This window comes from Bathycoccus prasinos (genome assembly GCF_002220235.1).
Source record: "Bathycoccus prasinos genomic : Chromosome_10".
NCBI classification, from domain to species: Eukaryota; Viridiplantae; Chlorophyta; class Mamiellophyceae; order Mamiellales; family Bathycoccaceae; genus Bathycoccus; species Bathycoccus prasinos.
Window position 1 is genome coordinate 82,846 of NC_023999.1, and position 23,299 is coordinate 106,144.

The 23,299-nt window shown below is 46.6% G+C and overlaps 12 protein-coding genes across 12 annotated transcripts; 5 read left to right on the plus strand and 7 right to left on the minus strand.

The window, feature by feature from the left end:
* Nucleotides 1-3: 3 nt before the first annotated feature.
* Bathy10g00510 (predicted protein) lies at nucleotides 4-1,065 on the minus strand (the record flags this gene model as incomplete). The annotated part of the gene is made up of 1 exon (XM_007510408.1): nucleotides 4-1,065. The coding sequence occupies one exon, from the start codon at nucleotides 1,063-1,065 to the stop codon at nucleotides 4-6; it is 1,062 nt and encodes a 353-aa protein (XP_007510470.1).
* A 283-nt stretch (nucleotides 1,066-1,348) lies between these two features.
* On the plus strand, nucleotides 1,349-2,821 carry Bathy10g00520 (predicted protein; the record flags this gene model as incomplete). Its single annotated transcript, XM_007510680.1, has 1 exon — nucleotides 1,349-2,821. One exon carries the CDS (start codon nucleotides 1,349-1,351, stop codon nucleotides 2,819-2,821), a length of 1,473 nt encoding a protein of 490 aa, XP_007510742.1.
* A 134-nt stretch (nucleotides 2,822-2,955) lies between these two features.
* Bathy10g00530 (predicted protein) lies at nucleotides 2,956-3,814 on the minus strand (the record flags this gene model as incomplete). Its single annotated transcript, XM_007510603.1, has 2 exons — nucleotides 2,956-3,510; nucleotides 3,731-3,814. The coding sequence occupies 2 exons, from the start codon at nucleotides 3,812-3,814 to the stop codon at nucleotides 2,956-2,958; spliced, it is 639 nt and encodes a 212-aa protein (XP_007510665.1).
* A 422-nt stretch (nucleotides 3,815-4,236) lies between these two features.
* Nucleotides 4,237-7,650, plus strand: Bathy10g00540 (predicted protein; the record flags this gene model as incomplete). The annotated part of the gene is made up of 2 exons (XM_007510763.1): nucleotides 4,237-4,437; nucleotides 4,522-7,650. The coding sequence occupies 2 exons, from the start codon at nucleotides 4,237-4,239 to the stop codon at nucleotides 7,648-7,650; spliced, it is 3,330 nt and encodes a 1,109-aa protein (XP_007510825.1).
* Nucleotides 7,651-7,769: 119 nt separating this feature from the next.
* On the plus strand, nucleotides 7,770-9,084 carry Bathy10g00550 (predicted protein; the record flags this gene model as incomplete). Its single annotated transcript, XM_007510575.1, has 2 exons — nucleotides 7,770-7,878; nucleotides 8,060-9,084. 2 exons carry the CDS (start codon nucleotides 7,770-7,772, stop codon nucleotides 9,082-9,084), a joined length of 1,134 nt encoding a protein of 377 aa, XP_007510637.1.
* A 125-nt stretch (nucleotides 9,085-9,209) lies between these two features.
* Bathy10g00560 (predicted protein) lies at nucleotides 9,210-10,049 on the minus strand (the record flags this gene model as incomplete). Its single annotated transcript, XM_007510620.1, has 1 exon — nucleotides 9,210-10,049. The coding sequence occupies one exon, from the start codon at nucleotides 10,047-10,049 to the stop codon at nucleotides 9,210-9,212; it is 840 nt and encodes a 279-aa protein (XP_007510682.1).
* A 398-nt stretch (nucleotides 10,050-10,447) lies between these two features.
* On the minus strand, nucleotides 10,448-11,575 carry Bathy10g00570 (predicted protein; the record flags this gene model as incomplete). Its single annotated transcript, XM_007510737.1, has 1 exon — nucleotides 10,448-11,575. The coding sequence occupies one exon, from the start codon at nucleotides 11,573-11,575 to the stop codon at nucleotides 10,448-10,450; it is 1,128 nt and encodes a 375-aa protein (XP_007510799.1).
* Nucleotides 11,576-12,523: 948 nt separating this feature from the next.
* Nucleotides 12,524-13,261, minus strand: Bathy10g00580 (predicted protein; the record flags this gene model as incomplete). Its single annotated transcript, XM_007510425.1, has 1 exon — nucleotides 12,524-13,261. One exon carries the CDS (start codon nucleotides 13,259-13,261, stop codon nucleotides 12,524-12,526), a length of 738 nt encoding a protein of 245 aa, XP_007510487.1.
* Nucleotides 13,262-13,607: 346 nt separating this feature from the next.
* On the plus strand, nucleotides 13,608-14,394 carry Bathy10g00590 (ubiquitin-conjugating enzyme; the record flags this gene model as incomplete). Its single annotated transcript, XM_007510557.1, has 2 exons — nucleotides 13,608-13,821; nucleotides 14,072-14,394. The coding sequence occupies 2 exons, from the start codon at nucleotides 13,608-13,610 to the stop codon at nucleotides 14,392-14,394; spliced, it is 537 nt and encodes a 178-aa protein (XP_007510619.1).
* Nucleotides 14,395-14,575: 181 nt separating this feature from the next.
* Bathy10g00600 (ubiquitin carboxyl-terminal hydrolase isozyme L3) lies at nucleotides 14,576-15,322 on the minus strand (the record flags this gene model as incomplete). The annotated part of the gene is made up of 1 exon (XM_007510435.1): nucleotides 14,576-15,322. One exon carries the CDS (start codon nucleotides 15,320-15,322, stop codon nucleotides 14,576-14,578), a length of 747 nt encoding a protein of 248 aa, XP_007510497.1.
* A 154-nt stretch (nucleotides 15,323-15,476) lies between these two features.
* Bathy10g00610 (predicted protein) lies at nucleotides 15,477-17,858 on the minus strand (the record flags this gene model as incomplete). The annotated part of the gene is made up of 1 exon (XM_007510602.1): nucleotides 15,477-17,858. The coding sequence occupies one exon, from the start codon at nucleotides 17,856-17,858 to the stop codon at nucleotides 15,477-15,479; it is 2,382 nt and encodes a 793-aa protein (XP_007510664.1).
* A 605-nt stretch (nucleotides 17,859-18,463) lies between these two features.
* Nucleotides 18,464-22,852, plus strand: Bathy10g00620 (predicted protein; the record flags this gene model as incomplete). The annotated part of the gene is made up of 1 exon (XM_007510679.1): nucleotides 18,464-22,852. The coding sequence occupies one exon, from the start codon at nucleotides 18,464-18,466 to the stop codon at nucleotides 22,850-22,852; it is 4,389 nt and encodes a 1,462-aa protein (XP_007510741.1).
* Nucleotides 22,853-23,299: the final 447 nt, after the last annotated feature.

A 23,299-nucleotide genomic window follows, 5' to 3' on the forward strand; every position in this document is an offset into this window, starting at 1 on the left:
TATTTAAGCTTTGGCATTCATTTCTCGTTCCGTGCTGCTACTGTTCGCGCCGTCCTCGGATTTCGCGTCTATCTTTGGCATCGACATCGCCTTCTCTCGATCTTTATATTTGGAATAATTATAATAACACACCGCCACAAAACTAATCCCGTACCCAAAAAGTTGTAACTTTGTGATTGGCGCATCAAACAACGCTGAACTGATGAAAATCAGCAACCAATCTTTGACCACCCCGGCGACGTTCATCGTCAGCGCCGACGTCTTTCCGATTAACAAATACACCGCCATGTTCAACGCGAAAGCCGTGCACGCGTTTAAGAACAAAATGTGCGGTTGACTCGTATTCACTTCCGTGTTTGTGTCTAAATATCTCGGAACTTCTAAAAACGTAAACGGTATCAACAAAAATACAAAGCACGCCGGCGACACGTAATACAACGTCGTTATCGAATTCATCTTCAGCTTTTCCGAGTTTAATATTATTTGTACCAATCCCAATCTAAAGGCTTCCGCGCACACCGACGCCAACTGAATCAACACCCCTAACAAGTGGAAGTTCAACTCCCCGTAAGACGCAATGCACACTCCTAACGTAATCACGAACATGTTCGCCAACCTCGCGTACGTGAACTGTTCGATCCCCATCAAGCACCCGACGGTATACACGCTCGCCGGCATCAACGCTTTCAACATCTGAATAAACGCCACGGATAAGTACACGTACGCGGTGTTCGAGAGCCATAAACTCAGCGCAAACAACGCCCCGACTGGGACGATCTTTTGCACGTACGTCTGCCTGTCCAGATCGTTCGAATTTACCAGCTTAAACACTCGAATGATTAAAAACGCCATACACGAGCAAAAACACATGTGTATCATGGTTAAAGAAATCGGGAACGGGAACCCGAAAAACGATAAGATGTACTTGTTGAATAAAATCACTCCCGAGGAGAGACCGATCCAAGTGGCGACGTAGCCGTACGCGATTAACGCTTCGTTTATTAACGCGGAGCCTGCCATTGGGGCGATCGAAGAGGCGGCCGCTGCGGCTGCTGGTACCACCATCTTTCCTTTTTAACTTTTTTTGTAGATTGCTTCAAGACGAGTGTGGTGGTTTCATTGTCATTCTCTAAAATCAAACACATCAAACAAAAAAGCTTCTTTTCTTTTTTTTTGCTTTCGAACTTTAAGAACGAGAACAACAAGAACGAGAACAACAAGAACACAACTTCATTCATACGAACAAGAACCAGACGACTTTTGACGTATAAAATTAGAGAAGAAAAAAACCTCTCTTCTTTACTCTCTGCTTTGAACAACGCGCTCTGTTGTCTATCTCTGATGTGAGATGAGTCAGTCAAAGTTGGAGTATTTGAAGCGAAACTATCTTCTGAGCGGAGGAGGAGGAGGCAAAGAAGTTAAAGAAGAAGAAAAGAAGGTAAAGAAGAAGAAGAAGAAAAAGACGAATGTGACAAAGAAGAACAAGAGGAAAGAAGAAGGAGTGAAAGTGTACGACGAAGACGAGGACAACTACAATACTACTAATACTAATAATAAAACGGCTTTAGAAGAGGATTTTGAGAATACTCCGGTGATTGTGACCGACGCGCACTACGTGGCGAGGAGTAAACGGGAGGAAGAAGATGAGAAGAAGACAAAGAAGAATTCGTCGAATTCGAATTCAGGGTGGGTGACCGTCGTCGAAGGCGCGAAGGAGGAAGAGGAACCGCATGACGACGATGATGATAATAATAAGAACAACAATAAGAAGACGAAGATGAAAAAGAAAAAACGACGGCACGATTCGGATGGAGAAGAAGAAGAAGAAGAAGAAGAGAAGAAGAAGACAAAGAAGAAGACAAAGAAGCGGAGACAACGACACGACTCGGACGACGATGACGCAGAAGAAAAAGAAGAACCTGCGACGACAAATGATGACGTTAAAACGGAAGTGGTGGAATACGACTCGGACGGAGACGTCATCGTTCGAAAAGTTACCAAAACAACGGAAGCGAAGAGAAGCGAGGAACCGGAACAAAAAGTCGAATACGACTCGGACGGCGACATTATAGTCAAACCGCAACCGCCAGTGAAAGCGACAAAGAACAAAACCGGTTTAGTGTCCGCGTCCGAAATTGTCAAAGAAGCCGAGTTGAGGCGCAAAGAGCAAGAGGAACGCATCGAGAAGATGTCCGCGGAGAAGAGCGGGAAGAATGCGAAAACGTTAGTCAGAGATAAAACCACCGGACGGTTGTTAACGCAAGAAGAAATCGAAGAGAGAACCAAAGGCGCTCAAGAGACGAAGAAGGAACGAGAGAAACCGGTTTGGGGAGGAGGTTTGAAGCAACAACAGATTGAAAATGAAAAAGCGGTGGAGCTGAGGAAAGCGAGCGAGGCGCCGTTCGCTCGTTCGGAAGTAGACGCGACGTGGAACTCGGAGAAAATGAACGAAGTGCGATACGGCGACCCCATGGCGAAGAAAGCGCACGAGAGGCAACAAAAGGAACTTGAAAAGCAACAGAAAAAGCTGAACGTGATGCAAGGCGTGGATAAGAAACTGGCTAAAAAACACGGGTTTAAAGTTCCGCAAGAAATTCCAAAGCACTCGTGGAGGAACAAAGCAGTTGCGGTCGAAAGGAATAGATACGGCATCGAACCCGGAAGACACTGGGACGGCGTCGATCGAGGCACCGGTTTCGAGAAGAAATGGTTGCAGAAGAGCGAACTTAGGAAGCACTTAGAAATAGAAAAGCGAGGAACGAGAAACCTCACCGACACGGTATACGATGAAGACGACTTCAACGAGGATTTAGGCACGTAGGAATTTTTTTAGTTGTTTGAATGTTAGTTTTTATCTCTAGTTTCGTTCCGCTATTACAAATTCTAAATTTATCCCCTCTCGCACATCTCTCTCTCTCTCTCTCTATCACCCACTTGAAATGTTACAATCAATACTTAGAAGACCATCTCGTGGGGCTTGTCGCCACTTTTAAGGGAAAACAAAGAGGACATGTACTCTTTCAAGTGCGGCACGGCGCCGATGGCGGCGCCAACCGAGGCGTCCAAAGCTTTGTTTGCCGCGACGTACTCAGCCGGCAATTCCTTTCTCGCCGTCGGCGCGGCAAAGAAACCATCCTCAGACTTGGCCGAGCGGTCCTTCGCCGGCTTTTTGAAGTATTTATCGTCAAACGCTTTGCAATCAACTTTGGAAACGTCAACCTTGGTGGAGGTGGCGATGGCGTATCTTTGGTTCAATCGCTTCACCGGCACGCCGTTGATGCCATACGGGCCGCACACCAACAACAAACCAGAATCTAATTGCTTCAAGAACACGCACTTCTTCCCCTTGAAGTGACCAGCTAAGACGATCAACACGGTCCCCGGTGTGATGCTCTTGCGCAACTTCGTTTGGTTCTTCGCTTGCGACTTGGCTTGCGACTTGAGCGGCTTTTTGATGTCATCCGCCGGGTAAAAGGACGGTGTCCCAGATTTGACTTTCTTTGCTCCTTTCTGTTTTGATTATTAGGAGATGAAAAAGAAGAGAAGGTGTGAGTGATGATTGCGTGCGAGCAAAAAAGGAGAAGAAGAAAGACGTTCTGCGCGTGCGGTCAAATCGTCGCATCCAACACCTCGAAAGCCCTTCAAGAGAGAGGAAGGAACCTAAAAAGAACGGAGACAAAAAACGAAATTCAGGCCCTCTCGAACACCACGCGCGATGAAATCAAAAAACATGCAAACTCGATATCAACTCGTCCAAACGTATTTCATCAACATTTCGACGACGAATCATCGAGCGCGCGCCGTTCGCATCCATCCTTCACGCGCCGTTTTTCGAAAGGATGAGAAATTTTCAGAGTCCCTCTACATTTTAGGCGGAAACCCAAAAAAATCATCATCCAACGCGCGCAAGCAAAAAGCGAAAGAGCGCGGTATTTCTCGCTCCATTCACGCGCGCGCGATACAAACTATGCTTTATCATCTCTCTCTCTCTCTCTCTCTCTCTCGAGAAGCTGATAATCATCGCAGACGACAACAAAAGAGAATGCTATGCGCTTACCTTTGCCATTTTATTTTTATGTCTCTGTAGTATGTTTTAATGAAGTTGAATTTTGTTAGGGGGGGCAGCTCCTCAGCAAATCAGACTTTAGAAGAGACTCTTCAGAAAAAAAAGAGAAAAAAATCGCGAAGAAGAAATAAAAAATGTCGATTGGAATTTAACAACTCGTCGGCAGTGAAATGCGGCGAGCAGCGGCGAGACTACAGCGAAGGCTCTCGAGCGTAACCGCGACGACGTCGTCGTCGTCGTCGTCTCTCGGTGGTGGTGATGTTCATCCTCAGTCGTCGCTCTTCCTCCTCAAAAGATTTCTCTCTGCGGCGGCAGCGGTGCCCGAACAGAAACTTTCCATGGACGATAAAAATTTCCTCGACGGATCCTATGTGCGTCGTTCTTCTCTTCTTTTTCTCGTCGTTGTTTACTCACCACTTCTTCTTTGTCTTCTTTTTTAATTCTGACATAAGCAGGACGTGGAGCTTCTGCCAACAGGACAGATCCGATATCGGTCTCCGCACAATCGAGTCATCGGTCCGGCGTTGGTGCCACCGCAATCGTTCGATTCTCCGTTGCCGGCGATTGACGATTTCGACGACTGGGACGTTGGCGCTCTCGTGGAACGAAAGAAGAAGAAACAGAAAGAGAAACAAAAGGAATTATTAGGAAATCAAATAGAGTTACCTATGAGAGGTTTGTTTAGCGTTTTAGTCGAGCGCAAATCGCAACTGAGGATTAAAGAAGAGTCGCCGGAAAATCTCGAGTTCGTCGCCAGACGGGAAAGGCAAAGACGGGTGGAAAACGAAAGCGTGAACGACGAGATTAAACGATACAGAGAGATGAGCGAACAGATGGCACAAGTTGGCGCGGGCGCGAATTTACCAGCAGTGCGACAGTTGTTGACGTCGTTTTACGAGCCGTTAATGGTTGGTGTAGAACGAGAACAAAACATGATTAGTGAAGGCGTGCCCGGCTTCGATCGAAGAGTGTACGGACCGTATTTACAATTATTAGGAGCGGATAAAATAGCCGTGATTTCGTTACACACGATAATTTCCATGCTCATGCGTGGGGTAGAAAAGACGAGAGGCGATGTGTTTCGCGACCATTCACGTGAACACGGCGAAGCCGGGAGCGTGAAGTTTGTTCGTCTGGCGAGCTCGCTAGGCCGAGTGATTGAAGCCGAAGTGAATTTATCGCGATTGCAAACGAGGGAAAAGTTATTGTCGGCGCGATACCGCGCCGGATTGATCAACATGGAAGATATCGTGGAAACGTTTAACCAAGAGAGACACGCCGGTGAAAACGAAATGATTGCAGAAAGAGAACGGGAAGAGAAAATCGCAAACATCGATAGAGAGATTCGCGAAAAGAATTTGATAAAGGAAAGCGATATTAGGAGCACGATGCTCCAAAGAGATTCGACAAAGAAATTGAAATCAGTTCGCGCGGTTTCGGAACAAGCGAAGAAAGCGCTAGATAACGCCGACTGGGGTTCAGTTCTTCACTTGAAAGTCGGCGCGGCAATCATCGCCATCGTTTTGGATGTGTGTAAAATTAAAGTGCCAGGACCGGAAACCGCGGAGACAGGCGAGAAAATTGAGGTGCCGGCTTTTTATCACGACTATTCGTTGGAACCAAACGCGTACCAGGGATGGAAACAGAAAGCCAGTCCGAACAATCGATCGGGGACAGTGCATTGGCACGATTCTTTTTTCCGATTCGTGCATTCGGCGACGTTGGCGAGAGCGAGGAGCGCGATTACGAGACACAAACCGATGATTGTTCCTCCTAGACCGTGGGAATCGTACAACAAAGGTGGTTATTTAAATTCGAATTCAGTCGTCATGCGAGGGAATTACTCGAGAGACGGTCCTTCGGATGGGCAAATGAAACTTCTAGCAGAACGCGTCGGCGAATACGACAACGTTTTTGGCGCCTTGAATGTGCTCGGCTCGACCGCGTGGGTGATCAACACGGACATTTTAGAAGTCATCGAACAAGTTTGGCGAGAGAAGAAGTACGCGGGTGGTTTTGGTGGTGGTATCGCAAACATACCGCCTCGAGCAGAGTTAAATTTACCGAACTGGCCTTCGAGCGAGTTTCGATTACGGCGCGAACGCAATGGACCTCTCTACGCGACGGCGCTACCGTCCTCGAGAGAAGTTGGCGAGTTCATGAGAGCTTTCAACCGAGCGAAACAAACCAATCGCGAGTTGCATTCACAAAGGTGTGATTTTGCCATCAAGCTTCAAGTCGCCAGAGAAATGAAGAACGAAGAGCGCATATACTTTCCGCATAACGTTGATTTCCGCGGTCGCGCGTATACCATGCACGCGCACTTGAACCACATAGGGTCTGATTTTTGTCGAGGTACTTTGAAGTTTGCCGATGCAAAACCGTTAGGTGAGAACGGTTTAGATTGGTTATTTATTCAGTGCGCGAACTTATACGGCGGTGGAGCGGATAAACTCCCTTTACATCAGCGCGTCGAGTTTAGCAAGCTAAACTTAGAGAAGATTAAGAAATCTGCGGAGGATCCGCTCGGCCCTGAAGGGTCTTGGTGGCAAGACGCCGATGACCCGTGGCAATGCTTGGCCACGTGCATGGAAATAATTAAAGCGATCAACTCGAAAGACCCGGCGAAGTACATGTGTAATTTGCCCGTTCACCAAGACGGGTCGTGCAACGGTTTACAACACTACGCGGCCTTGGGCAGAGATTTCGCCGGTGGACGAGCAGTAAATTTGGTCCCCGCCGATCGTGGTGCGGACGTTTACACCGGTATTGCGAATGTTTTGAGAGACATCGTTCAAAAAGACATCGAAAATTGTGATTACAAAGACGAAGAATCCGTGGAACGAATGAAGTTGGCAAAACTTCTCATCGACCAAGTCGATCGAAAACTCGTCAAACAAACGGTCATGACATCCGTCTATGGAGTCACTTTTGTCGGCGCTCGAATGCAGATTTCAGCGCGCTTGAAAGAACGCGTCGGTTTCGAAAGCGAAAGCGTCCGGTACCGAGTCGCGGCATACGCCGCAAAACGAACTTTGGACGCTTTGAACGACATGTTTCAAAACGCTCGCGAAGTCATGGGATGGCTCACGCATTGCGCCTCGGTCGTGACGAAAGTCAACGCCCCTGTCCAATGGACAACCCCGCTCGGTCTTCCTGTCCTTCAACCGTATCGAAATCAAACGCAAAAGTCAGTCCGCACGTTGCTCCAAACCTTTGTCCTCAGATCGGAAGACGAGAAGCAAAAAGTGAACAAATCGAAACAGCGATCGGCGTTCCCGCCAAACTACATCCACTCCATCGATTCCACGCACATGATGATGACCGCTTTAGAGTGTTCTCGAGCAAACATCACGTTCGCCGGCGTCCACGATTCTTTCTGGACCCACGCCGGAGACGTCCCGGTCATGTCTCGAATCCTCCGCGAAAAATTCATCGAGTTGCACGAAACGCCTCTTTTGGACAACTTATACGAAGAGTTGAAATCAACCTATCCGGAAGTTGCCGGTGAGTTTTTGCCTCCTCCAGAGTACGGGGACTTGGACATCGAAACCGTCAGGGATTCCGCGTATTTCTTTAGTTAATTGTTAGTAGTTAGAGTGTATTAGCGAAGTGTATAGCAGTAGTAGAGTAGTAGCAGATGATTTTTGTGTTGTCTTTTCATTTTCGCGTGTGCAACCTGTCTTCATTAATTAATTAAAAAATGAACCGAGAAGTGGCCTCTTCGGAAAAGCTTTCCTCCGGCGAAACCGCCTACGGGGAAACGAAGTATCTCTGGATGAACGTCAAAGTCTTGTCGATTATCGTTGGATGTACGTTTATTGTTGTTCGTATTCCTCTCTTCTTCTTTGTCTTCTTCTTTTCCCGAATGTGATGATGAAAAGACGAAAGCGCGTCTCGTAGTTCTCGTAATCTGTTTTGTTCTTCTCGCTTGCGGGCCTTTACGTGCACTGCTTCAACTGACCACCACCTTTCGCGATTATTATTAAACAGACTGCATCATCGGCTCGCAACTCTCCGTGGTGAACAAACTCGCCGTGTCGGATTTGAAGCTCCCGAATACAATTTTAATACTTCAGTTCGTCTCCTGCGTGTGTTTATTAGGCGGAGCGCACGCGATGAACGTCATACAAATATCCAACATCAATCGCGAGACTGTTCTTGGGTTTATACCTTTATCCATCGCGTTTTTTGGTTTACTGAGCGCCGGGATGTGGGTGATGAAAGAAGCGCCGTTGGAGACGTTCATCGCGTTCAAGTCGACGACGCCTATTTGCTTTTCGATGATCGATTATATATTTTTAGGAAGAGCGTTACCGAGAGCGAAATCAATCATGAGTATGGTTGGTATTACTTTAGGTGCTATTTATTACGTCCACGGAGACGTTTTGTCCAACGCCGCATCGTACGGATTGTGCGTCGTTTTTATCGTCTTCGCGTGTTTGGAAGGTTCCATCGCCAAGGACACCATCAACCGCTACAAGATGAACAGTTGGTCGAGAACATTTTTGATGAATTTGATAAGCATACCGATATCGTTTATGTTGGCATTGTTTACGGGGGAGTTATCGCACGCTGGTAATTTGGAAGATGTGCACGGAGACGCTTTAGAGTTTACCAACAGAGCGGTGTTGGCTTTGGGTTGTTCGTGCGTGTTTGGCGTCGGGATGGGCGTCTTTACCATGCTCATCAGAGACGCGTTGAGCGCGACATCGGTGTCCGTCGTGGCTACTTGTAACAAGTTTTTGAGCGAAATTGTAAATTATTTCATATGGAACAACCACGCGTCTTTAGACGGTGCCGGAGCGGTGTTTTTTATCATTTTCTGCGGCGCGTTTTACGAACAGTCGCCGTTGCGGAAAGGGGAGATTGGTTTTTCCAAAAAGAGCGCGTGTCCGTGTTTGCCGAGGCACGTGGTCAACGCGATGTTCAATCTCGTCGGTATGGGGACCGTTAGTACCGGAGACGTTGGAGTTGACGACAGAGACGCAGAGTTAGCGAATAAAAACGCGAATTAATTTAATCTACTTACTTAGAAAATTTTACCACTTAGAAGCAGGAGAGAGAGCTATTAGAAGCGATAGGTCGTGTTGTCGAACTAACATGTATACTACTTTAAATAAATTAGTCATAATCTACAGTTTTACAGCAATCTATTTTGTACTCCGTTCAAGTGCGCGGCACCTAATATCGCAATGACCGTTTTCTCAGTTCCTTTTTGTTCCTCGCATTTCTGGCGAATACTCTCCGAGAGCACGTCGTTGCGTTCTCCCAACAACGCGACTAACATCAATCGAGACAAAACCACGATTTGGAACACGTCTAAAAAGAGGAAAAGTACGGACAACGTCTCGTCCAAGATATCTGCGCTTTGCACGAGACCAACTCCTCCAGATGCCGCCGTCGCTAGAACGTCCCCGCCGCCGCTCGTTTCCATCGCCTCGACCAACCCCGGCAAATTCGCCAACCCGAAATAAAACGAAAGCAAAGGCACGACTAATTTTGGCGACTTCAATAACCACGCCAACGGGTACCGAAACAAAGAAATTGGCAACGCCACGAGTAACCTCCCGTCTAACAAGAAATCTTGCAACGATAAAGTCTGCACGTCCTTCCCGAACTCTTTCGTCGGGTACAATTCCGTCGCCGAGTACCGCACCAAATCCTCTCTCACCCTTTTCCAACCGTCGATGCTCTTCACATCTTCCAGCGTTTCCTTGAATATCCGTTTCATGTTCTGCCCGAGATCGTCTATGGACTGGTCCCCGAGCGAGACTTGCGATTGATCCTCCACCAATTCCTGCGCCGCTTGAAACTCGTTATCCAACAGTTGACGCCTAATAGTTCCTGGACGTTGAAACTCCAACGTTTTCTCCCATCGTTTTTCGCACGACTCCAGAACTAAACATCCAAACGTGCCGTCCTCGATGGCTTTTGAGGTCATCTCGTGTACGAGCTCGATCGAGCGCGGGTTATAATGCATGGTGCCGATTAAACACACTTTCGTGTTTGAGTGTTTTTCTCGGAACGTCAGAGATTGGAACGACTTCACGCTCGACTTTTGATTCTTCTTACTCGTATTACTATCATCTTTAGACGCGGACGACGTTACGCGTGAGCAAAACACATTGTTATTCAGGAGTGTAAAGTTTCGCATGACGCGATGATGATGCTCCTTTTCTCTGTCTCTGTCTCTCTCTGTGTTTAATGAATATGCACAGAAGTGACGTGTGTTGTTCTCAATGAGGAAGTTGAATGAAAAAGGAGAAAAAAAACATGCATGGAAGAAGGAAAATGTCAGAGTTCTTCTGTTGTTGTTGTCGTGTACATCTTTCTTTCTTTCTTTCTCGATTTCAAAACGAGTTACAATTATGTTTTCACTCACGTGTCGTGAAGAGGACGACGGGACGGATTGCTCGTTTCCCCCTGCATCGGCTTTTTCTTTTTCTTTTTCTTCGTCTTTGCGTTGGCGCCGAATTCGCGAGCGGTAAGAGCGGCGGTATTCGCGTCGCCGTCGTTTTCAGGCGGCGTTGGACCTCCTTCTTCTCCTTCTTCCTCTGCGTTCTCCCTTGTCGATGTTGTGTTGCTTCGGGTTTTCTTCTTCGTTTTCTTCGTTTTCATTTTCTTCGCAGTAGTTGCGCCACCGTCATTCGTCGCTTCTGATTTTCCGCCACCGTTTCGTTGTTTCAGTAACAACGTGCGCGCGACTTCGAAGAACAATTCTTCAACGCCTTCCCCGGTTTTTGCCGAAGATGTGACGCACATGTGACACCCGAGTTCGTTCGCCATGCGATTGGCGCGGTCCATGGATACGAATACCGCATTGCCGTCGTCGTCTTCGACAATCTCGTCACCGCCGTTCCCTCCTCTGCTAGAAGAAGAAGGCTCCTCGATCCTATCCTCGTGTTCGTCCGTAATCTTGTCCATTTTATTCCCGCACAAAATAATCAAAGCGTCTCTCTTCTCGCACTTCTCCTTTAATTCGTTGATCCAAAATCTCGCCTTCTCGAACGACTTCTCGTCGTCCAGCGCGAACACGACTATCGCCACGTGCGCTCGGCGGTAGTAGAGATTCGCTAAACTCTCGTACCTTTCCTGACCGGCGGTATCCCAGATTTCAAACTTGACTCTTCGCCCTGCTTGTGGTGGCTTTTTCATTTTTATTAAACTCTCATCTTTATCGCTTTTGTTGACTTCAATCGTCCTCGCCACGAACGCGGCGCCAACCGTCACTCGAGAATCAACGTCAAACGTATTCGTGGCGAACCGATTGACGATGCAGGACTTCCCAACCCCGCTGTCGCCGAGTAAAACGACTTTCGTTTTCAAAATTTCATCTCGTTCATCTCTTCTCTGTTGTCGAGAAGAGGAAGAGGAGGAAGCGCCTCTCGTCCGTCTTCTCTCATCGTTGTTGTCTTCTTCTTCTTGTGAAGAGGTATTACCGAATAACTGACGAAACAATCTCGAATGATGTTGAGAAGAACTCGGAGTCGATTGCGCGCAGCCCATTATTTTCTCTTTTTCTACGCGCGGCAGAAAAGAAAGAGTGACTTCGAGAGACTTCTTAAAAAAGTCTTCTTCTTCTTCTCTCTAAAAGTAGGTTTGTTCTCGTGGTGTTCGTGTGCACTTACGCGTTATTTAGTAGACGTTTTCTTCTCTGGAATAACGACGGAGAATAAATCTGAGGAAAACGAGATCTCTCTTCTCTCTCTCTCAATTTGATCAAATTTCCTTCTCTTCTTCGTCTCTTTTGTCGACGTTTGATTTTTGCAAGAGAAAAGTTTTTTGTTGCAACAAACGAAGATGAATTTTTGACAAAAGTCATCGCACACACTCAAAAAAGACAGATACAAAATTTTCTCTCTCTTCTCTCTCTCTGCTTCCACGACAACAGAAGAACAACTCTTCTTATACGCTTTGAGACGAACTTTAGTATTTTAGTAGCTCTGCATATACGAGTCGTAATAAACGCAGCGGTACTTTTTTTGTCGTCGTCGCACTTTGAGAACGAAAGAGTCGGAGAGAGAGAGAGTGCAGAGAGAAGAGAGAGGGAATAATAATACTATTACGAGTAATGACCGAGAAAAGAGCGAAAGAACTCCAACTCGATGCGAAGTGGGAAGCCGCCATCGACGTCTCGTTGAGACGAATCGTCTACGGCGCGATTGGTGGGACCACTTTGGCGATGTTGATGTGTCGAGGGACGACGGCGAGGACGGCAGTGGCGGCGTTTGGAATCGGTATCGGCGTTGGGAGCGCGTACGAAGATGCCAGCAAACTTTTTAAGTAGGGTAGCCTTTTATGAAATACGCAATACTATAGTTTGCGATTAAAAATAATACTGATAATGTTCTTCGTGTCTCTCTCTCTTGTACTAATGTTCGTGTCTCTCTCTCTCTCTCTCTCTCTCTCTCTCTCTCTGTATAAGCCTTCCGCCGTTATGCTGCCGCGACTCTTCTAAGAGTCTGGATGCGCTTCTATGTCCTCGACAATTGTAGCGTATTGTTCGTCCGTTGGTTCCGAGCACCCTTTTTCTCGTAAGTAGTTTACGCACTCCGTTTGCTCGTAGTAACGAGCGTAAGCGATATAGACAAAATGGTCGAGAGGCGCTCTCGCCTTCTCCAATAAGTATTTGAGGCAACCGAGTTGGCCATGCCTTGCAGCACTTACCACGCAGTTGAGCTTATCCTCATAGGAGGATATCATTCTTTTTTCAACGAGATATTTCACGATGTCCACGCGACCACTGCTTGATGCCTGTAGTATCACATGCCTGTGTGTTCTCACATCACACGGGCAATGGTTAGAGATGCAATACTTCAACATTTCCAGATTACCTTGATCTGTTGCCGCAGTAATCGTCCATTCATCCCACTTGCACTGTTTCACTTCTCTCGCCCACTTGAGCAACTCGAGTTTGTTCGTTCCAGCAACTTGAGCGCAAAACCAGGCTTGGTCCTTCACATTTCCACATGGAAATCTCTCTCCCCATTCCATGTTGTTCCACGCAAACTCCAAAGTCGAAATGGATGTACATTCATAAATATTCCAACTCAATTTCGAACCTTTGCGTACGCAAGCACCTCCCAACTTCCTCCACTCGCCCCTGCAAAGAAAAACCGATCCGTCTCGTTCAATTTCGGAAGCACATGCGATGTGAAAACATCCTTCTGATGCAACACCAACCCGGTCCATAACTTCGTCGGTCCAAGCTTCAACCGCTCCGTTTCCGCGGCGAGCTCTTCTTTCTCCTTTTTCTTCTTCCTCTTCTGCGCGCCGGATACCTGCTTCCCCATTATCTTCTTCGTCGTCTTCTTTTTCCTCTCGAATTCTAAAAAGCCGTTTTTCTTCTTTTTTTTAAAGCGTGCAGATTATTTGAGAAAGAATGTAAAAATGTCTCTTCGTTATTAAAAAACCGCCAGAGTCTTGTGTGAAAACAACGACAGAATAATCAGAGAGGATTCTCTTTTAGCAGAGCGTTGATACGCACAACACGCACACAGTTGAGAGCGTTTAAAGAGAAAGAGACGCCACATCAATCATGTTTTTCGGTGGTGGTGGAACGCACAACCGCAACAGCAGCAACACGAACACGACGACGAGCGCCACGACGACGACGACGAACAAAGGAGGAGGAGGAGGAGGAGAAAAAGTCGTCGTCCCGAGAACGTTTAAGCTTTTGGAAGAACTGGAAGCCGGGGAGAAAGGGACCGGGGTGAACTCGCACCATTGCTCGCTCGGGTTAGCGGACGACGGTAATACCTTCTTGTCTTTGTCTTCTTCGTCCAACCGGCGCGAGAGGGAGTATATAGTCTTTTCTTCTTGCGCGCGATTTCTTTTTTTCTCTCGTGTCATCGATCGTCGTTGTGCTTTTGTGTGATTTACTCGCAAAGCGCGGTATTCGATGCAGAACGAAACCCACTCATTTATGCGAACAACACATTCTCTTTCTTCCTAACATTTAACAATTCTACAATAATGCTACTACTATTGATAAAACAACAGATGACAACGACGACTTGCGATATTGGAACGGTACCATCTTAGGCCCGATGCAATCGTCTTACGAAAATCGCATCTACTCTTTACGCATAGAAGCCGGGGAAGGGTACCCGATGCAACCGCCGACGGTGACATTCATAACGAAAATTAACTTACCGTCGTGCGTGGATGGGCGAACAGGGAAAGTTGATTTAGGAAAGATTGGGGTGACGAGAGGGTGGACGCCGCAGAATTCGATTAGCGACGTGTTGGGGGCGATATTCCACGCCATGGCGAGGTCGGAGAACAGAAAGTTACCGCAACCAGAGGAAGGAACGGAGTTTTGATATACATATATATTATAATATATATAATCACACTAGCAGCGAGCAAGAAGAAATTTGTAGTTAATAACAACACAATATCAACTTTTATAATACTAAAGCGTTTCTTTTCCTTCGTCGTCTTTCTTTCAAGCGTTGTGTTTTTTATTCTATTACATCTAAAACCTCCTAGTACAAAATGAATTCAAAATAACTCGCTATTTTCGGCCAACGCGCACGCGCCAAAGTGAATGCTCCCATCCGCTCTCTCCATGAATCCTTTAATCACCCTCTCCACGCTTTGTTTCAACAAATCTCCTCTCTCGATTTCCCCGTGGTCGATGGCGCTTTGCTTCCTCCCGTCCAGCTCGTACAATCTCCCGTCTCGCTCGACCAACGCGATGAAATGTAAATCAATCTTCGCATCCAGAGAAGGCACTTCCGTATCTCCCGCGTTCACCGCTGTCGCGTGATACGACTCTAAATCCGTGTCTGTTTCTACGAATTTCGCGCGTTCGTCCGGGGTCATGTCCTTGGTCTTTTCGAAAAATCTTCGAAAGTAATTTTTGTTTTCTTCTTCGTCTTCTTCGTTTTGGTTTGTCAAAACGTCCTCTCGATTGTTCATGATCGCGTGGAACACTCCGATCGTCCCGCACGCGTTTCCAACCGTTTGTTTCATGTAATACACGTTCGAAGAGACTTCGTTTGCCCTTTTCCCGTTCTCAATATCTTCTCGCTCTTCTTTTTGAAATCGTTCGGACTTGTCCGTGATTGGAAACAACAACACGACCGCTCGACAGTTTGGCGGCACCATCGCCAATAACTCGTCGTCGAAACCGAAAATGTCCGACCACGCGTACGCGGTGGAAAGACCCAACGCGTAGCTGAAATCGTTCAGAACGGATGGGTTGGATTCCAACGGGAGCCATTTCGGAGGAGGTTTGTGTGACATTTTTGTTTTTGTTGTGAAGTTTTGTGGCGACGGTTCGTTTTCCGTTTTGGAGTTCAAATACGAGAGCACGTAGTAGTTTAATAAAACAATAATACTTAAATGTATAACATAGGTAGTACAAAACGTGTTTCTTTATTATGTTTAATGCTGATGATTAGATTGCGACTTTGGAAGCGGTGTTGCGAACTTCTTCTTCTTGGCAGTCTTTGGCGTCGCCGCCGATGGATTTGGAATTTTCATTCAACGGCAAAGACGCGTCGTTGTCGTCGCTGTCGTTTCTCTCCGTTCGGTCGTCGCTGGACGTGTGCTTCAATTCATTTTCTTCCTCATCTCGGGTCGGGTAGTGAGGCGTTTTCGGCTGCTCTCCTCTTGCTTCTTCTTCTTCTTCTTCTTCTTCTTGAAAGAGAAGCGCGTCGAGAGGCGTCGGGTCAAGCGCGTCTGCAATGTTCGTTGCCTCTTCTGGCTTAACCGTCTTCTCGTCGTCGCCATTATCATCCTTATCTACGATATCATCGCCACTTAACCCCAAATCGGTAATCATATCGTCGTCGACGATGACGTCGTCGTCGTCGTCGACGCCGTCTTCAACCTCGTCGGGATCGTCCAAATTTTCCTCTTCTCCGGTTTTACCGACGACGTCGTCGCCACCAACAGTCATGAACGTCGCGTTTGCGATCTGGTTGTCAAAGTCGTCGTCGTAGCCAAACATGGCAACATCTTCCGGGTTCTCTGCGTTAATTACTTCCAAATGTCTTCCAGTAGTAACCAAGAAAGACTTCAACGATTCGAGCTCTTCCAAGAGAATGACCCGTTCGCGTTCAGTCATTTGAGCCATTCTGTTCTCGCCTCCGGTGTGTTCTTGAAGTTGCAGCTGCACGCGCAAGTGCTGCGAAGCGGCTATCGCCAATGGCGCGACGCGATCTTTCAGCGCGTCGAAATGCTTACCCAAACGAGCGAGTCTCGCGGCGGAGGAGTTTCCATTCATATCAACGTTTGCCAATAAATCCGCGTCGTTCTTGATAACTTTGTTGTTCGCGTTAATGTTATGCTTCGTTTTTCCTTTTTTGCTCTTGGTGTTGTGCGTTGATTTATTCTTTGCTGCTGTTGGTTTTGTTGTTGTTGTTGTTGTCTGCTGTTCTTGTCGCTTCTTTGTCAAAGCGGCGTATTTCTTTCGAATCTCCGCAAACTCTTCTTGCTTTCTCGCCACGCGTTTCTTCAACCTTTCCGTGAAGTTCTTTTCCGCAGATTCCATCGATCGTTTCACCGCGTTTTCGTATGATTTAGACGCCTTCGATTTCTTCAACACATCAAAAAAGGTGTTGTACGGTACGAGATCAGCGCGCAAACATTTAGCCGTGGAATCGTCGAAGAACGCGATCGTTCTTGTCGCGGATGATTCTTTGCCTTTACAGACGCCTGGCCACCATCCGTGACCTTTCACGCGTCCCCAAACGTGCGCACCAACTTTCGGCCAGCTCTCGGACATCTGCGCGACAATCTCAGACATTTTACCTTGCGCCGGTAACGTGACTTTACTCTTTGATTTCTTTGTTTTCGTCGTGTTATTTTTGTTTTCATCTTTTTCGTCGTCGGCGTCGCACCATTCGAGCGTATCCGCCTCGATGTCGATATAATCCAACACCCCTTCGTTCTCTCTTTTCACCATGTCGTACTTCACGCAGTGTCTTTTCACCACTTGGTCGTAGTTTACGATCGTTCCTCGATGATACACTTGTTCGCCGATCCAAAAAACTTCAACTTTCTTGCCGATATACGCTCTCTTCGCCCTCAACTCTTCAAAGTCTATTTTGACCACGGCGGCGGCGGCGCCTGCGTTCGATTTATCCGCCGCGGCTGATTCCATTTTTCGTTTTTTAGTGCTGCCGTTTTCTTTGTTATTATTATTACTGTTTCCTTTGCTATTTCCTCTCTTGTTTTTCTTATTCGACGATCCCGGTCGTTCGTACGTGTTGATGCGTTCGTAGTCTTCGGTATCGTCGAACAAAATCTTTGGCTTGACGGACCTTTTCGATTTGCGAACACCATTCTCGTCGAATTCTGCGGCAACAATAGTAGGTGTTACTATTGTTGTTGTTGTTGTTGTTGCTGTCGTCTTCGCCTCGGATCCGTCGCCTTCTGCTCGAAGCGTCGACGCGCTCACGAATTTCGTCTTGATGGGCAGTTCCCCAGCTTTCCTCTTTAACCTCTGTTGTTGCGAGAATAAAGTCTCGTCGCCGATACTCGTTGGAGTCTCCGATGAAGAGAGAACGTGTGGTCCCGCCGCGGTGTTTTTTAATAGCAATTGTTTTTGTTCTTGTTGTTCATGTTGTTGTTCCTTTCGAGCATCGAGAGATGGATTCTTCGACATTTTCACCGTCATCGTCATCCCGTCGGCCTTCTCCAATTCGAACAACGATAATGATGAAGCTTTTTCTTCGTGAGAATGATGATTACGAGAAATAGTCCCCGCGTTTTCCTGCTGCTCCTCGGAGGAAGTGTTGTTGTTGTTGTTGTTATTCAGCGCCGCCGCGACCATTCTCTCGTCGCTACTACTCCTCGAGAGAGAGAAGACTGAAATTACGGAGAGAGAATTACGAGGTGCCTTCTCTCAAATTAGGGAAATATATTCTCTCGCGAGACGATGATGATCGCACACACACGCCCTCTCTTTGATTGTGCTTTTGTGGTCGACTGGGTTTAATCCTCGATCTCTTTTTTTAAGAGAGAGAGTATTTGCGCTTTCTGCTCTCTCTCTCTCTCTCTTCTGTGCCTTGATAAGAAGAGTAGTATAACAGAGATAACAGCGTTCTGATATATAAACACTCCTTTATGAAAGAGAGCGATACTCTTGCGAGAGAGTAAGTGTAAAGAGATTTGATTTATTCTTCGAGAGAGACGATCACTCAAAACACCCGAGAGAGAGAGTGTTCGAGAGAACGACACAAAAAAGAGAGGTTTTTTTCGCTCTCTTCTGTCCCACAAAAGACCAAAAATTTCAGAAAGACGAGCGATTTTCTTTCTTCCGCAGATGAAAAACGCTTTCCCGCATTACACAATTTTGTTCCTCAAAATTTTTCTCGCAAATTATATACATTATGTATGTACTTCACGTGAAACAACGATGAGTGAAGAAGAAGAGAGATGACGACAAACACTCGTCGTCGCGGAGTGCAGTTACTGCTCTCCTCGCTGTCGTCGTCGTCTTCGCGAGAACGAAGAGCGAGGAGTCACCGCTCGTTAGCGTCGACTTCGAATTCTTCTTCTTTGAAAAAATCATCATCGGCAACGACTGCGACGGCGAACAACAACAACAACAACAGCTCGTCTTCTTCATCTTCGTCTTCGTCTTTAGTGCACTTAAAAAACTTCCAAACGCAACAAGAATACGCGAGAGCGATTGAATTAGGGAAACCTGCACCGGAAAACGCGTGGTGGTGCTACAAGTACTTCTGGGACCCGATCGTCGTCGTTAAGAATAAAACAGATGTTGTTACTCATTCTAAAAAGAAGACGAGAACAGATTACGTTTTGCGAGTGCAACGGGATTCTTCATTTGGCGCGATAAACTCGTACTTTCCTACGTTTGTGTATAAGATATTGAGTGGGTACAGAGGACACTTACCGAAGAAAGAGTACGACGAGGAGAATCTATTGAGTAATAATAACTTCCCGTGGATGTGGATGTGGCTGAGGCAGGCGACGTCGATGGAGTCGTGGTTTCCGACGCAAGTGCCGGTGTTGGCGCACGTCATCGGCGAAGGAGAAACGAAAAGGAAACCACCTCCATTTAGCGGAACACCGAAGAAATTAACCAAGTATTATCAGTTGAAAGCGAAAAACACGATGGAGATGACCGTACAAGGTAATCAGTTGTTAGACTATATGAGCGCGAATAGTTTGTTGTATTACAGTTCGCAATCCGGGAACGACTGGTGGTCCAAATGGCCTTTGAAGATGTCGCTGAAGAAGAGGAGACAGTTATGGTTAACCATCGTCGGGCTACCGAAAGAGGAAAGTTTGTTAATGCACGAGGGTTTACATAATCAAATGCTTAGGGACGCGAGTTTCGTGTACGCGACCGATTGGACGTTTTCGAAAAAGTTAAAGAAGACGTTTTTAGGGACAGTCGGCACAGCTTCGAGACCAGACTCGAGAGAGCGCGATTTGGTTATTCGGAAGAAGGTAAAAGATAGTAATAATAAGAACAACTCGGCGCAATGGGTATCTACGCATCAGATGAAAGAGTTGGTGGATCCGCACGTCGTCGCGCCGACGTATTTCCCGTTTCCATTTTTTAACAAAGAGGCGAGTAATAATCCGTTAGTCGTCGCCTTCGTTTTGCCGGCGAAAGCAAGAAATGAGAAAGCGGTGGAAGAGCTGTCGGACATTTTCAGATTCGCGCGAGAAACCAACGTGGACGTTGCCGTTTGTGGATTACAAGTGGAAGATAATAAGAGTATGTCGTCCCTCGACAATACGTACGATAAATGGCGATCCTTACAAAACGAAACCGTGAGATTGACTCGAGAGGCATGCTTAATCGAATGGGAAAACCGAATAGGGAATAAAATTATGGATCAGGAGAGAGCGTTTATTGATGCTGATTTAGATTTAGATGCGACTATAGAAGCCTTGAAAGCAGGTCAGTGTCCCTCGAGCAAAGCGAAAGAGAAGTTTGATGATATCGCGTGGACGTTTGCAAAAACGGACGAAGTGGGGGACAAGAAGAAGGACGGGTATCTCGGTCGCGCGATTCGATTTTTCGTACAGCTGGGATTTGATAACACACGCACCGACGAGTTGCTACAGTTTGAGAACTTTGGCACTCGAGCGAAAGTTGCCATCTTGGATACCAAGAAATTTTTGAACGGGGAGATGACGGAAGGCGATATAACAAGCAGAGAAGCATCGCGAAGAGCAAAAGTCGAGACACTCTCTTCTTCAGATTTAGAAATATTCCCGCCTTTGACACAAGTCGAGGATATTTTGCGAAGATTTAGACGTGCTTATAACGTAGCAAAAGCGAAAGAAACGGTTTCGGATTTTTTGACCTATAATTTAGTGTGGTGGGCAAGCGATTCGGTAATCCCCGTAGGAGTACTTCGATACGTCTATGAATCGAAAATTAAAAAATGTATCGATGAACTCGATCGAGCCGGTTTATCGAGGAAAGATCCGTATTTCATCAAAGTAATGGGAAATGTCGAAGCGTACGAGAAAATCATGACGTTTGAAGAACAGAATCTAGAAGACATGAAGGAAAAACTGAACGAGTTGAGATTTTTGTGCGACGACGAAGCGTCGCCTATTCTCGCGCAAGATGAGGAGGAAATCGACACTCTCATACATCGCGTGATCAAAGCGAACGAGGAAGCGAGCAAACGATTCGCGTATTTTCAAGAGAGGGATAAGTTATCTCTCCTTCCGGAATGGAAGGACTACGTTGGTAAAGGTATTTCCTTCGCTGATATTAACTCGAGATCAAATGAGTTTACCGAACTCATGCAAATGATGGCCAATCGATTGCAAAAGCTCAAGGATTGTAAAGAACTCTTTCGCGCGATGGATGAAAATGACCACTTTGCGTTGAAAAATAAAATTACCGAAGCGAACCTTCCGAACTCGGTGATTGAGAAAGCAATACTGCGTCAGAAAGAACTTCAAAAAGCGTACGCGCAGTATCTCAAAGATACGAGAGTGAAAAGAGGGATGAGCGCGTACATGCAACGGTACGAGGGTGAGGTAAACGCTGGGAAATCGATTTGGTACGACAGGAAAAAGGTTTTAGGCACGGGTTCACTTGGAGTTGTCGTCTATGAAGGGTATTATGACGAGAAACATCCGACAACAGGCAAAATCAAACCGCACGATGCGGCGATTAAAAGAATCCCGCTCGATGCGGATAGCAAAAATGCGGACGAGCGAAGACAATTACTCCGAAGAGAGTTTGAGGTTCACCGAAAAATAGCATCGAGAAGAATCACTCGTTTATTCGGCGCAGAGTTAAATGTACACGAAGACGATGATGACTCAAACAAAGCCGCATACGTGGCAACGGAATTATGCGGCGAGACGCTTACATCCTGGTTAGTTAACGGCGGGGTTGCGCTCAAGAAAAAAGATACAGATTTTAAGAAAGCTCGTCAAAGCGTTAAAGAAATCCCGTGGGAGGAACGTGTTAAAGTTGTGAAGCAAATAGCCGTCGCTTTGAAGGAAATACACGCCTCTGGAGTCGCGCATAACGACATCAAGGCTGATAATTGTTTGAAAAGTAGGAATGACGAGATATTCGAAGAAGAAGGAGAAGAACCAACGAAAATCTTTAAAATTTCGGATTTTGGCCTCGCGAAAGAATTCGACGATCGCTTCCAATCGTTCGAAGGAACTCAAAGAAAGGCACAAAGTTTCACGTCGCAGTATGGCATGGGTCCTTCCACTGTGGGCACTGGAAGTATGCAAAACCCGTTGAGAAAACCCCCTGAAGAGCTCTCCTGGGACGGATCTGGGGTGGTGCAACTCACTCCGAAGAGAGACGTCTGGGATCTCGGGTGCTTGGCTTTTCAAGTGCTCACCGGGGCGTGGTCTCCTTATTCTTCGGTGGAAATCAAAGAGGACGATGTCGCCGCGATTACGAGGATGAATCACAAGAAAAGAGAAGGAAGGTACGAAAATTTGAACACTCTTTTACAAGTCGCGAATTTACCTCGGCACGTCCAAGTCGTCTCCAACTATCTGATTGGAAAGACGCTGCATCAAAATCCAAAAAAACGCCCAACTTCTGCGGAGTTCGTGTCAATGATGCAACTGTGTGATCCAGAGTTTTGTATGGAGCAGATAGAGGATGTTGCCGATAGATCCAACCCGGGCAAAGTCGGCAGAGCGAAGAGTTTAATCGGAGATCAAACCACACAAAATTTAGTCGAGAGAGCATGGGTTGGTCGAAAAGCCGACGTGAGGAGAGTGACGGATAATATCAACAACTGGAAAGATCACATCCTGTCGAGTTTATTACAAAGGTCAGAACGAAGAAGAGCGGAAGATAGTGGCAGCAGCGGCAGCAACAACGCGAGACCACTGACGAGATCCCAGAAACGGCGAGCGGCCCGAGAACGACGTCAGAAAGAGAGAGTTATTGCCCCCGATGACACCAACGATAGCGAAGAAGATATCCAAGGAGGTAAAATGGAAACTCTAAAGGTATCTTCGGCTTCGTTAGAGTCCCTGGAAACCGAAATACCAGAGGACAAAAAGCAAGAACAACTCAGCGCCGGCGCGTACTCGAACGATTTTGCAGGTTTAGTCCTTTGCATTCGTAACATCTATACCCATCCACCCATGGGACACGGAGGAGAAGCCTTTCGAATTCAGCGCGAAATGAAAAGCTGGCTCTCCGCTAATGGCGCGCCGTTTGTGGAAAAACCTGGCGAAGACGAATACGTCAAACTCGAACGCCTCGTCGCGTTGTATTTTGTCACTCGTTTCCCAGACGCCGCGATTATCGCCTATCAATTGTTAAACGATAAGAAATGAGTAAACTAGTATTATTATTAGCATCTATTAGAAGAAACTATTAGTATTATTATTATTACATGCGTTGTTTAATTTCAGCAGACTATGTATGTAGCCCTCGCCGCGCGCGCTGCGAGGAGATGATAGATACTGTTGTTGATAGAACTTAACTTTTCGAATTTATTCATCGCATCGAATCTGGGCACTCGCTCGACTTTTCGATCCAAAGAAGAAAGAGAATTCTTCGATTGCTTGAAAAAAAAAGGGGAAGAAAAAATTGGAAAAAAAAGAAATCCTCATTTTTTACCATGCACGACGCAACCACACACCACTCGTTGCTCTTGCTGTCGCTCTTGTTTTCCTATCACCATTACTACTCCACTGCTATTACTCTCAGAGTAAAACGTTAAGCCCGCGTTTTGTCGCAAATGTCGCCACGCACTCACAGTGATGTCTTCGAGATATAAT